Consider the following 14010-nt stretch of genomic DNA (forward strand, 5'->3'; position numbering starts at 1 on the left):
GGCTGTAGAGAATCTTGACCTATGGTTTTAGTTCATATAAAAAGGAGTCTTATGTTCGAAGGCGAAGGTCATATTTTGAACACAGGATCAAAATCAAGGAGACATTTTCCCAAGTGTGAAATAAAACAGGTTTAGAAATTTTGATATAACGATAACAAAGACAATTATGTTTGTACCTACTTGTATTAATTATGAACCCGTAGGATCTGTTTAACTTTTATTTCTTCGCTGATATTATAACGGGTCCTTTAAGCATAATCAGAAATCATGTTCTTGTTAAGATGATTTTTATCATATTTCGTCCAGTTTCATGAAAGCGAATTTATGCCGTCGTATTTTTCTTAAATGTGAATAACAGTTGATTTTAAGAAGTTATAAATATATGTTAGTTTATTTCGAGAGTAAGGTTAAAAATCATGGTATTCTTTCTATTAGGCGAGAAATATAACCTGCCCCTCTCCAAATCTCACTTCTTCATCTTTAAGCTATGTAGTTATGTATAGTTTTTTTGTCTATTTAAACCAGCAAATAGTCCTATGTTTTATTAATTTATGCAAATATTTATTTCAATCAGTAGAGATACCTACTGTATTATCACAAGTAGCTAATAGGTAAGACGTTGGTACCCCACGCCAACTAAGATTCGTTGAAATGATAATTGATTCAAAAGCTATTACAATTTGACCACGTGCTAAGGAATATTGTATCAGAGGTGCTAAATCAATCGTATTTGAAATACGTGCCAAACACAAAGATACTAGGAATGTTATCATTCAGGATCTACAGAAAACAATGCATGAAATTGGTTTCAAATAGGTCATAAATAAGAGACCAGTTTGTACTACTGAATCGATGATATCTACACTTATAATACTGCAATTTCTAAACATTAGATATGAAAAATTAAAAATTCTAAAGTTAGTCTGTTTGTAAGACATCCATGGGAAAGATATGGAGTGGTTGAATTCTAAAGTACAGGAAACCACACGACACAAAGAAACTTTGGTTTGTAAGCATATTTCCTGATTAAATTTTAATAGCTAGCTAAGGAAAGCTTCTGACACATACTTTGTTTTTTCATCGCTTCTAGACCAGCACAGAAGTAAATGGACTTACTCGACCACTGCATAAGACGAGAAATATGATGCAATAGTTGAATATCTCACTCCTGGATTTTGGATCCATCCTGGACAAACGCCAGGAATGCGAGATGTGAGAATTCTGAGAAGAAATACATTACATCTTTCAACTTGACAGAGTCCCTACATACTTACAACTTTCGCTTCGTCCACATTCATATCTCTCTTCATGCAAGCTCGGCAGTTTTGGGACTCTTGACCATTATAACACCTCCTTTTTTCCTTTCCATCAATAAAATCACAATATCTCAATTCTACATATTGCTTACTAATAAAAAGATCAAACACGGTAAATTCATTAATAACCAAGTTTATAGCCGCTGCATACATTATGCGAATACGAGTATCTTGAGTAGGTAATATTAAATGAGAAACTTCACACTTTGAATGAATTTATTCAAAAGTTTAAGCATTCGAACTCATCTTAATGTTTGTTCTTCGCTCTTCGATTGCACTTGGCTGCGTCTGGCGTAAACCTAGTCCTTTTTTTGTCATTTTACCAAGAAATGGTTATTATGTATGCGGCTAAAGTGATAATAAATAAAAAAAAAAGATATATTTATACAAAATAGTCGAAAATAAGTAGGTCTTACAATTGTTTCCTTGTGATTTGGAGATTTTACAAAACCAGTAGGAGTTATAATCTTTAAAAACATTCAATGCACAAGATAAAATATACCTACTACGGATTTTGTGATGTCATCTACATTGCATTGTAACTGTATGTTTTTTGTAAAGATTTGACGTACCGTCTGTACCTACACTATTATTGATAAGATGACAATGATGGCTGTGAATGAAAAATATGTTATTGTATAGTTTTTAACTCTCAGTCGAAATAAAAGTTCATCTGTTTTTATGATTTGAGGGCGAGCAAAGTCAAAATATGGCAATAAACATGTCAGAACATATTTATAAAATCACGAATCCTTCCTGTAGGGTAGGATATTATTCATCTTAAACGTTATTTTAGTCATTGTCGATACATTCCTGAACTATTGGCTTCACTTATCTCGTAAGGAATAAAAGCATGATATTTGTATTTAGGTACCTAATAAGACACCTCACTAACCATGTCGATGTCCAACTCGGTTTTTATCGAAAAAAAAAGCCGGTTTCCATTTCCAAAAGGACACAGTATCTGCAGATGGTATCGTATGCAACATTTGCCAAATATGCAACTGTTTTCTGGGTTACATTATATTCATTCTTCGAACACGTTTGGGTTTATGATGTAACAGCCCCTTGTGAGGAGCTGGTGTCCAAAATATGAACTTGCTTATGTAAAACGTACCTACTCGTTTTTCGGGAATTTTAACGAATTTTTGTATGCGAAAACGTAAAGTAGACACAGTACAGTTTCTTGACTGACTAGGATCTCTGAAGTTTAGTTTCAATAGACCCATAAGTACTATTCTCTAATATGGAACAAAATTATCTCGGTCGGATGTCTCTGATAAAATAAGGTTTCAATATTATGAAAAGCTTTTATTAAAAATAAAATAAAGTTAAAAATGACTGATTTTTAAGGGTTAACATAATCCTGTATTTAATAAATAGGTACAAATTATAATCTAGTTCAGTTAAATTTATATTTTAATTTTTTATTTATGTTGTTAGTGTTTTAGTAAAAATAGGTGTAAATGTAAAATCAGCCATTTTCTTAACTCTCATCCTATACATGTGGCTGGTCAACATATACATTATAGGGCAGACTAATGCAAAAATTTGTAACTTCAATAGAAATATTGTATCAAAAGACATGTTCCAGGTATTAGGCATTATTATGGTGAACCTCATAGTTTCTTGTAAGTAAGGCAAGTTCTTGATCATCACAGTAGCTTCCCCGAAAATTCCCATGGGATATAGTAGCATCCACGCGGAATATCTAAGCCATGTCAAAAGGGATATTTCTTTATTGAGCAGCTGGGATACATAGTATGCGTGTCTAGAAAAAAGAAACAACATTACATATATTTGAAAAAAACTGCATCATAATCCCTTGTGCTTTAAAGATCTAAGGATACATACATACAGACATAGGGACAGACGCGGGAAGTGACTTTGCTTTATAATATTTGATGATTATCATTGGATGACTCCTTTTTTATAAAAGCGTGTTATCTATACTTAAATCTATCAAGCAATATATGTATATAAAACTTTTATGTAACTGAGGGACTGACGGACAACCCACAGCCGAATTTGCTGAGCGTAGGAAGTTTAATTTGGTGTAAACGTGCCTAAAGGAGTGTAGAGAACATTAAAAGAGGATTTTTGTAAATGATCGCGTGAACGGAATGATCAGGGTTTTTCGATTTACGATAGCGGAGCCACGGGACAACGCTAGTTTTGAAATCAAAATATAAAAAATAGTATGATCTACTACTTGACTTATAAAAGCTTTATTCGGGTCGCAACAATTATTTTTTATTATAATTACAAAAAGAACTTACCTAATAACCTCAATGGTCCCCCATACCATAAACAAATAAGGTACGACGGGTTTCGTCTGCATTCTCGGCTCATCCAACATCATAAATAGTATGAACAATCTGCCTAAGAGTTGAAAGAAGGGCACTGTTGGTCCACCCTGTAATAATAAAACAAACTTTAAAATAACAAAAAAATTGAAAAAAATAGAACAAACCCACTTAAAAATAATACTAAAGCGCTTAAAAATAATTTAATTATATATTACACTAACAATACGTCGTAGGCGATTAGTGCGGTACTTTACCTACCTACTGAAATTCTGAAGCTGGTGCCCAACGCGCGCTCCCCGCCAAAAAGTAGGAGATATTGCATGCAATCTATCAGTTATTATCACATAAATTAATTAAGTCTTATATTGTTTTAGTTTCCGATTCCAAATCTTCTATATATATTTTCTTCATAATAAATGTATTAGGTTAAAAAAAAATGTGAACCAAAGTTTGCACAGTTTCGAAGCCTACTGCTATCATGTACCAATATGACTATTGAGCTATAGAGTGAGTACTTTAGTTTGATAGAAAAAAAAGACTTTCAAGACATCAGTACCTAAATAAGCATTAGTTGAGTAGTCGTCAACATCTAAGACTTCATTTTGCTCACCATTAGGCAAATTGAGGTCAAATGCACTCAAATTTTCAATAACACTTAAGCGTTAAGACACATTCGAGTGAGATAGGAGTCGCTTTATGTAAAAACTTTATTCACTCCATTCAGGGTCCATCGTTCAAGGCATACCTGGGCTATTCTCCAAAATGGTGAGGATACAACCGGGACTAAGACCAGGAATAGGAAACATACACGTTTCCTCAATATAACCATAATCAAAAATCTTAGATCAGACGGGAGTCGCTGCGTATAAAGCAAAATGGAGTAGTGCTATTCTGAACCTTAAAAATCACTCCAGGAACCACACGACACAACAACTGAAGTAGGTAATTAATGGATAGGTATTTAGGTTATTTACATCGAGTAAATGAGATGACATATGTCTATACGGCGGCTAGAACACAAATTTTCTAAAAAGCACTTAATTTTATAGCGCACGTTTCAGTCTAGTATCTGAATGACATACGAACAAGTTAGTACAAAGTCCAATGAGTAACAAATTGACTCCGCTTGCATATTCACGTGACAACAGGTATTAGGCATCACGGAAATCTGACAAATTGCCATATTATTCATTCATACTCCTGTGGTAGGTACCTATGTCGTGAGAACAATACAAAATCAAATATTTAGTTGAACATTTTCCTTAAACACTTCCGAAACTCACTCGCAGATTTTCTGACATTCTTGTCTGATCTTTTTAACTGTTTGAATTAAAATAAAATGTATGGAAAGGATTTATACTTACATACCTGCTGCTTAAAGCCTACCTTATGTCATTTAAGCTGAATATCATTTCTGCTAAACTAATTTTAACCTTTTTGAACTATTTATAAAATAATCTATGTGATGAGCAATGAAGATCCGGCAATTACCTACCCATTTTTTTTTTGAAATGGCTGACTTATTTTTTTTTTGTTCTGTCTCTAACGCCTTGTAATGTCCGTGATGCCAAAATAGTCCTGGCTGAAAATCAGTGCTAAACATGTTCAGCGTATTTCTGAGACAGGAACCTGTGATCGCATTCACAAATAAGGCTAAGTACTTTTTGTGTAAGTTTTACTTACTGCATGTAAGTAGTGATTGTTGTAATAATCTTCCTTCTCTCCTTCGAAATGTAATTGCTAAAGCTTTCTTAAAGACCATGGACAAAAAAGGCCAGATGACAAGATTATCTGAACGTGGCCTTTAGTTTTTCGGGACTCTTAGCACCTTAGACGTATAATATTTATGACAAGATGAAGCGAGTAAGGCATTCTTGAAGGAAGTCATTCGTGAAATGTTCCCCAAATCATCTTTGCGGACATAAAAGTAACAGGAATAGGTACATAATGATATTAGAAAAAAGTTTTGAATGTAAGGTAATTAAATAAGTTACTTAAATACAAATAAAATTTACTGACCTTTGTAAAACCAATGATCGGATGAACCACTTCTAGTATTTGCATAACGTGTAATAATTTCACTGCAAGTCCTAACTGGTCATAGATAATGGCAAATGAAGCATATCCTAGTTTTTTGTACAACACTCCCATTATATAAAGAACATATACAAATCCTATAGTTTGGACGATATTAAAAACTATAAGATATAACGCTCTTAATTGACCTGAAACAAGTGAATAACATTTATAAAATAATGGGGCTACTGCGGCCATGAATTAACTCTAATCCGAGTTTAAATTTCCAATTTATACATACAAAATCACGCCTTTTTCCCAAAGGGCTAGGCAGGGTCTACATCTTTACGCTTGCCACATCTCTGCATACTACTTTCGCTTCATCGACATTCATAACATAAAAGCTCGGCGGTTTCGGATAGTCTTGACCTGACCTTTTTTTCAGTATGTCAGCGATGAATATATAATAGTATATACATTAATTTAATTGCTTATCATCTTCCTGACATTATTGGTCCCTTCTGCGTTGTTTCTTATCAAGATCCTGCATTGGTTAAGTTCGGTTTGCTCTGCAACATTTGCAGGGAAACTCTTCCCGTATTGGAACATGGTAACACAATCAGTTTCTTGAATCTACAGGATATTTTCCATCAACTTAAAAGCATCGGTTAACAATCTGTTGTAATTGATTTAGATTACTTATTTACGATTCATTTATACATAGCCGCGGCAGAGTTTGAACTTATATCTTGCATTTTTATTTTGAGTACCTTAACCGCTCGACCATTGGTCAATAATTGCTTACAGGTAATAAAAGTGAGTACCTGCTGCTTTCGAAGTGCAAGCGTAGGAAAGCGGCGAAAGAACCTTACCGTATTAACTTACCTCCTTTAATGTGTAGTTTAGATTTACGAGTGTAAGATTCATCATTATTCAGTTTAGTTTCACCGTTTTGCTGTTGTAAGTTTTGCAGAATATTTGACATTTTCATTTTAAACTGGAACGAACATGTTTGATTTTAATTAATGAGAAATATTAAATCTTTTGTTAATATTAAAGAAAATTATAACGTTAATTCTTTTTGTTTAGCATCCTCATTAGCCGACGTCATCAAAATCTTTTGTATGAAATGTAACCCCTACATTTAATACTGATAGTACAGATACAAATGTGTTCGATACCCTGCCATATCTGGGCAGGACAGGCAAGCCGAAGAAAATTTCTTGACGCCGGTTAAAAAATATAAAAACCAATTGTCTTATAACTGATGGTAAAACCTAGACAAAGTGGAAATAGAAACGTCGGAAAGCGGACCTTGCGTGCATGGAGGATGCAACAGGGAAATGACGATTATGAGAGAGGGAGATTATCTTGCTCTCTTTCTCTCAGTTCGTTACCGAAAATATGAGATTTAAACCATACGGTATCATGTTTACAATGGGTGTGCAGAAAAAAATTGTTATATTTTGTCTCATTCACAAAAACATTCGGTTCTATTTTTAGCCGAAACCTACACGAATAAATGAAATATTCATGATTTGAATTGGATTACAAGAATGTTACCTGGTAAAGTAATGAGGAAATCCATTGATCCACGGTTATATTTACGTAACTTGATGCGATATTTTGTTTACACATATTTTTGTTTAACGTTACGAGTGTTTTATATTAATTTATGCGGCCAGCCCTGAAAATAAAAAGAAACATAGTTTTACTAGGTACTTATCATAAAATGGAATCTGTCTAGAATCTTACCTTAGACATGAAATTGACGATAGTATCTACAACATAAAATATTTATAGCAAACCAAAATTAAGATAAATTAATTTTAAATTTAGATAACATAGACAATGGGTAAACATAAGTATTAAAGTCTAATTTAAATGAAATAGACTTTGAAAAATGCTGTGGGGCTCGGCTCACATTGATAGCTCAAATAAACATGAAGACTGATTATTTAAAACCAAAAACACATGTGTGACCAAAATACATCAAAAATACTAGGAATAATTATTGCTAAAAACATAAAGAGTCTTTTGACTGCCGCATTTTCGACCTTAATAATCTCAGATTTCCAATTTTCTTTATTGGTCCATGCGCCGTTAGTATAGTTGAAGGTTTGGGATTTCCGTATATAATTATTATTCAAATGTCTTTTTAGCCGAATACCTTGTACCTAATTTATTTTATACTTTTTTCTGAAATTGATTGAAATAAAATGATTGAAATTTTAGTTTTATTCGCTCTATTTTATACGAGCAAATGTCACTGTTTTAAGCTCATTACTCCATCTGTTTACCTTATTATCGTTAGTTTACCAAAATACTTATAAAATGTGATACCATAAATAAAACCACTTTTCCACAAAACTTACACTATCACGGTAACACTTCCGGAAACACTATAGACAGTTTTTTTATAAAAATCTTTTATAATTTAATTTGGAAGTAAGTACCCGAAAGTATTAATTTGGAATTTGATTATTTATTAAGTTTAAATACGTTTTTCATTCTTTAAGACATAATTACGAATGACGAGTTGTATTCGTATGTGCGTAAGCGTCGTACGGGGCCAACATAATATATTTGTATAAATATATTTGTGTTTTGTCGTCATAACAAAGCATACTTGCGACTTTTGTTATTTTATTCTAACGATTTTATTGTGGTTAATCCGCCTGTTTACAAGAAAAGTTCATACTTATTATATTTTTCCCGCCTTAATTTATTCTTACATAGGTTTTTTTTTCCCTTTCGGCAAAAACATTGTAAAATTGTATCTTAATACGCCCCCTTAATTTATTCAACTTATTTCTAAAGTAAGAAAACCATTCATATTATGTAAGGTTTATTGTTTACTTTAGGATAAATAGAAGTTCCGCTTGCGCTGTTATGGCGACGTCTTGCGGAAACCTGCAGACTAGAGCCAAGGCGGAAGGCTGAAGAACAGGCTAAAGAAATCCTGTCTAGATGTCGCGAAATATGTGTGCCATAGGTCTTAAAAATTAGACTAAGACAAATTAGAAAGAGAAATGTCGAAAAGCAGACTCCAGGTCCCAAAGCATACCGGAAGGTGCAACTTGTACCAAGCAAAAATGAGAGAGAGAAGATATATTAAATATACATTTTCATTTGTAGATTATTTACAATATAGATTGTTGTGCAATAATTGCTGTCGTGAGTAAACAACCCCTTTTAGACATAACAATCTAAGTGCTTTATCTTGTCATTTCAAATGTAAAATATACAAAAATTCGTCCGTGTATAACGGTTTCTTGCGTAATTTCGTTCATGTTTTCAATGTTTTTGGTTCATGTTCAGAATTTAACATCGTCATTTCTTGTTAAATTTGAATATTTTATATTAAATATCCCGTCTTACAAAGCATTTTTTTTTCCGGTATAGAATTACAGCACCCCAACATAACTTTTCTCAGAATTTTGAAAAAAGGTGTAAGAACTCCGACGGTTAAAATGCGTAAAAGAAGCAAAAGATCTAATTCTAAAAATCCTAGCTGAAAAGACTGAAGCCACGTTCAGCTGTATGGTTTTGTGGTGGAATTAGAATATGCCCGCGGCTCCGCCCCTAGTTAACGAAACCCCGCTTATTTTGCAGAAGGCAAATTTATTTGCAATTTATCGAAAAACACCGCAGATTAAGATTAACTACTTATATTTTTTTTACAATACTTAGAAACCAAAAATAAATAAATATTCCTAAAACATTTCAGGTACTTATATAACTGATAATATTATGACATTGTTTTTATAATACTCAGAAGTTCATTTTAAAGTACAAGGTTTTACCTAACACAGAGTTATTAATAGTATTACCTAGACTGTTAGGTATAAATATCTATGCTGCTAGGCAAATTTGACTTGCAAGAGTAAGACTTTAAAGGTATAATGCTTGCGTAAATAAAAAAAATAATATTGTTCATCATCAATCAATCAATTTTTGACAAGGTTCAGCCGGAACAACTCGGTGTAAGAAATAAAAATTCGGCACGTATATAAATCACTCTATGTCTTCTTTGATCTGTATAATCAACCTGTATACTGCCTCCCCCTGTTTGCCCTTTGATTAAATGTCCATAATAATTACGATCCTAATCAGTCAAAGTATACTCGATTCCCATACTACGAGTACGGAAATTGTTAACCCGCATACAATAGCGTACAAGGGTTTCATCACGCGGACACGATATGCGATAGATCGGCTTCAAACAATTTTGATGAGAGGCCGGCCATGCTCGAGGTTATATGAAATGGAGACGACTTATAACAATAAATCTTATACCTATACGGGATAAATTACACAGATTAACTTAGCATCGAATTAAGTTCGAGACCTATGTTGCGAGTCTAGTATTAAACATCAAGACCCAGATTTATCAGAAAAATTCGATTCTCAATATGCTCTGGCCAGGATCCGAACCTAGGACCTACCTACCAAATTAACACAGGTTTTAATACATATACGTTTTCTTTTTTTGACGCTTTTAATAAAACAGCTTGATAACGAGCGAGAAAATTTAAATTACAAAGGACAATATTTTATAATAATGACCTTATCTTCCTGATATTACATACTTTTGGCGTTAAAAAATACTCGTTTTTTTATTAAAAGCTTTTTATATATTTATATACTTTGAAATCTAACGATCTATTGATAACTTGTGCCGTGTGGTTCCCGGCACTATTACAAAAAAGAATAGGACCACTCCATCTCTTTCCCATGGATGTCGTAAAAGGCGACTAAGGGATAGGCTTATAAACTTAGGATTCCTCTTTTAGGCGATGGGCTAGCAACCTGTCACTATTTGAATCTCGGTTCTATCATTAAGCCAAATAGCTGAACGTGGCCATTCAGTCTTTTCAAGACTGTTGGCTCTGTCTACCCCGCAAGGGATATAGACGTGATCATATGTATGTATGTATGTATGTATTGATAACTTTAATCTATTCAGCTATTTATTTAGTGTATGTTTATGTAGTGAAGCATATAAAAATATTTTGTTATATGGAATAGATGATGTAACAAAGAGTATTTTTAATTAACGCGGAATTCGTGGGAATTTTCAGGCATTAAAGTAATCTATGTTACCCCTGACAGCTTTATCTATTTCTACATTTATTAAAATCATTCCATGGGTATTTAAGATTTGTATGTAAATTTTTGCCACAAACAAAAAAAACAAAGCCTTTTTAATGTCATTTCCTGCTATTTGTATCAATGGCTGCGCCATTATTATTTTCCCGTCAAAGTGATTAAATAAATAGTCCCTGTACCACGGAGTTATTTCGTAATTACGCAGCTTTATTGCTCAGACAGGGCAGTGGAATGTTTTGGTCTAGCGTGCACTGGGCTAACCCTAGGTCACTCTGGAGCTTATGGTTTTATGAAGGCAACGACTTAAATGTACCTGGATGAGCCTGGATGTGATCATCAAATCAATATACATGACGCTTGGATGCCTTAAATTAATTTTAAATTAAATTTATTATTATAAAATTAAAGAAAGATATTCAATGCTTCAAACGCAGGGCTATACTTTACGTCAATTTTAGGTGTTCTACAAACTTAGTCTTCTATTTTGTATATTGTACTTAAAAATTTATATACATAATAATCATGTGTTGGATATCAACACTACTTGTCGAAATTAACTCTCAGGCAAGTTTCAAAGACTAACTCCAGATTAACGATATTCTCTCTAGGACAGATGAAGTTATACTTGAGGGGTATGATAATGGTTCTTTGTTTCATAATAACTAATAATGCTTAGGCTCAGTGAAAAATAGTGACGGCAACAACAAACCACAGACATCCTTCAGCCAACCTTCACTCAAATTCTCTGCTTTTTATTTTTTTGAATTGTGATAAATATTATCACTTTGTGCATACAAACAAAACTGTACAACTGTTTTCCTTAAAATGTAAATTTTTACATGACAAGCACTGTGGCTTGTACCTTTTGGAGCTATGGCCCCGGGTGACGGCATATGAATCATAGCTAAGGATTATTTTTATCCAAATAGTACAAAAATAACAAACAAATTTTTGAAATATAATTTAACTTTCAACGTCGACTGTTTTCCCTTTTTCTCGTCTCTTGGTATTGATGCTTCATAGTAGGGGATAAGTTCCCCCATTCCAGAAAAAAGCTAGATTTTCCATAAATCGTCTGGTTCACGTAGAAATTTTTTTTAATTCACGTAGAATTTGAGCTTTATTGATTTTCGCTGTGGTTTGATAGATTGTGTCAGTCATCTTCAAAATCATATAAGAAATTATAATTGTGAATAACAATGTACCAAAACATTTTTTTTACATGTCTCTAACCGTGTTAAGCATACATAAAAAATGCCTAACGTAAAGTCACGAGCATGTTTACCAGTACAGAAAAGATACACCACAAATTTTCCGTGTGAATCTTGTACAAAGCATTTGAAAAAATTCCAGGTTTGAGCTTACTTGCTGAGGTCAGACGGCAATCGTTCTAAAAGTCAGAAACTTACCTAGTAAAAATCAGTTCCCTCATTTTATCACCTAGGATAGGTAAACGCTCAAACGTTTCACAGCTCACCGAATAATGACGCTGAGTGATGAGACATACTGACTAAAAAGTGCACACTCGATACGGTTTAAAAAGCAATAAGATTAAAATAAATTAGATTATCATCAATGGTGACTGTAAATTTTTCTATAGGATTACAGTAATTGTCAATTTCACTACTTTGAAAATATTTAACTACTTAATTTAATTTCAAGATATTTTTTATCACATGGAGATTATATTGTGTTCTATTTAATATTTCCGTCCATTAAGTTAATTACATATAGGTCGTTGCATCGCTCATGCGTCTTTAATTAAACAGTAATCAGAGGTTTAATTTATACGTAAAACTGACAAGACAGGATCTTAGGTCAACTTTTGTTTATTATGATCTTTTGGTTCTTTAACTAAATTAAAGATTTCAAAATGTATTGAAGTCTATTATATATTATTATTCTATTATTAGTAATTAATAATAATTTTCAACCAGATCACTAAAAGGAAAAATATTAGAAAAACAAACTATGTCTCTGTCTGGCCATCATTGTCGTACATACATACATACATATAATGACGCCTATATCCCTTGCGGGGTAGACAGTGCCAACAGTCTTGACAAGATTTATAAACCACGTTCAGCTGTTTGGCTTAATGATAGAATTGTGATTCAAATATTGACAGGTCGCCAGTTGCGAGATGTAGTGGTTCTATTCTTTTTTTATTAGTGCCGGGAACCATACGCACGTTATTTTGGTAGCGATTATAATTAGTTATGTAGATAAATTTCCAAATGCGGAAATCTACAAAATACCTATTTGATTTGAAGATAATCAATATAAATTCAAATTCCATTAAAACAAAGATAGATTCGATCGACTCCAATTAGCTATCGTGTAAATTGATCGAGATTAGAATACGTCGATGTTTTGGCCTATGCACCTAATTTCGAATATCGGACAACAAACCACTGGCTCGGGTACGAAATGGTCACGATTTGCCAGTAGAGAGGTGACTGAAAACTTTTCTTATATCGAATAATATTTTGTTTTTTTATCAATTAAAGGACAACATTTTTTAATATTGGTTTTGGTTTGTGACTGTAGGCTTGTCATGCGTTCTGTAATTGAAAAGTGATTCTAAGGTTTGTTTCAATCAGCACAAATCTAGTATAAGTTGAAACACAAGATGAACTTTTTGTTTATAAATTTTAACCATAACATAAGCGCTTTTATACTGTCCATCTTAAATCAAACGACAAAGTAATTTTTTGGAATTCTGAATCATTTTGTATATTTCTTGAAATTTTAGTAGGTTTTAAAACAGAAGTTTTTCACTTTGAAGCTATAACAATAATCTGTGTAGTTTTATATCTTATTTATTTAATTTCAGATATCGATATCGACAACTGGAGTGTCTAGCCCTAATAGTCCAGCTGTGACGTCACCGCATAGCATGGGCGATGTAGGGGTCGGCGCCGGTCGCCATACCCCAGACGTACTAACGGTTTACAGTTGTATTTTAGGTGAAAAGTAGCTGGTAGGGTCCAAATTGGATCATGTCTACTCCCACGGGAATTTGTAGTCCCCGATTGTAGAAATTTAATAAAGGAAAAGATTACGATTTTTGGATTCTTTTTTTTTAATCGATGTGTTAGCAAACATAACAATCTGTCATTTTTGATATTTTTCAACTATAGTTTAATATGATCAAAAATTGCTACTTAGTGTTCTAGATTTTTTTAGCTTAAATAAAAAGAAATAACGTAATTTAACCTGAATACATTGTCACCATTCTTGCTAATCTCCGACAG

General features: G+C 33.0%; 1 protein-coding gene and 1 long non-coding RNA gene across 2 annotated transcripts; both read right to left on the minus strand.

Annotated features, from left to right (window-relative positions):
• Positions 1–2612: 2612 nt before the first annotated feature.
• On the minus strand, positions 2613–5870 carry LOC106130869 (very-long-chain (3R)-3-hydroxyacyl-CoA dehydratase). The gene is made up of 3 exons (XM_060947901.1): positions 5645–5870; positions 3596–3732; positions 2613–3087 (listed from the first exon to the last, which is right to left on the minus strand). Exons 1-3 carry the CDS (start codon positions 5774–5776, stop codon positions 2748–2750), a joined length of 609 nt encoding a protein of 202 aa, XP_060803884.1. The 5' UTR covers positions 5777–5870; the 3' UTR covers positions 2613–2747.
• A 628-nt stretch (positions 5871–6498) lies between these two features.
• On the minus strand, positions 6499–8158 carry LOC132902516 (uncharacterized). The gene is made up of 3 exons (XR_009657152.1): positions 8017–8158; positions 7205–7328; positions 6499–6638 (listed from the first exon to the last, which is right to left on the minus strand). It is a non-coding gene; the product is annotated as an uncharacterized LOC132902516 (long non-coding RNA).
• Between the last annotated feature and the right edge of the window lie 5852 nt (positions 8159–14010).

Source organism: Amyelois transitella, chromosome 14 (genome assembly GCF_032362555.1).
Source record: "Amyelois transitella isolate CPQ chromosome 14, ilAmyTran1.1, whole genome shotgun sequence".
NCBI classification, from domain to species: domain Eukaryota; kingdom Metazoa; phylum Arthropoda; class Insecta; order Lepidoptera; family Pyralidae; genus Amyelois; species Amyelois transitella.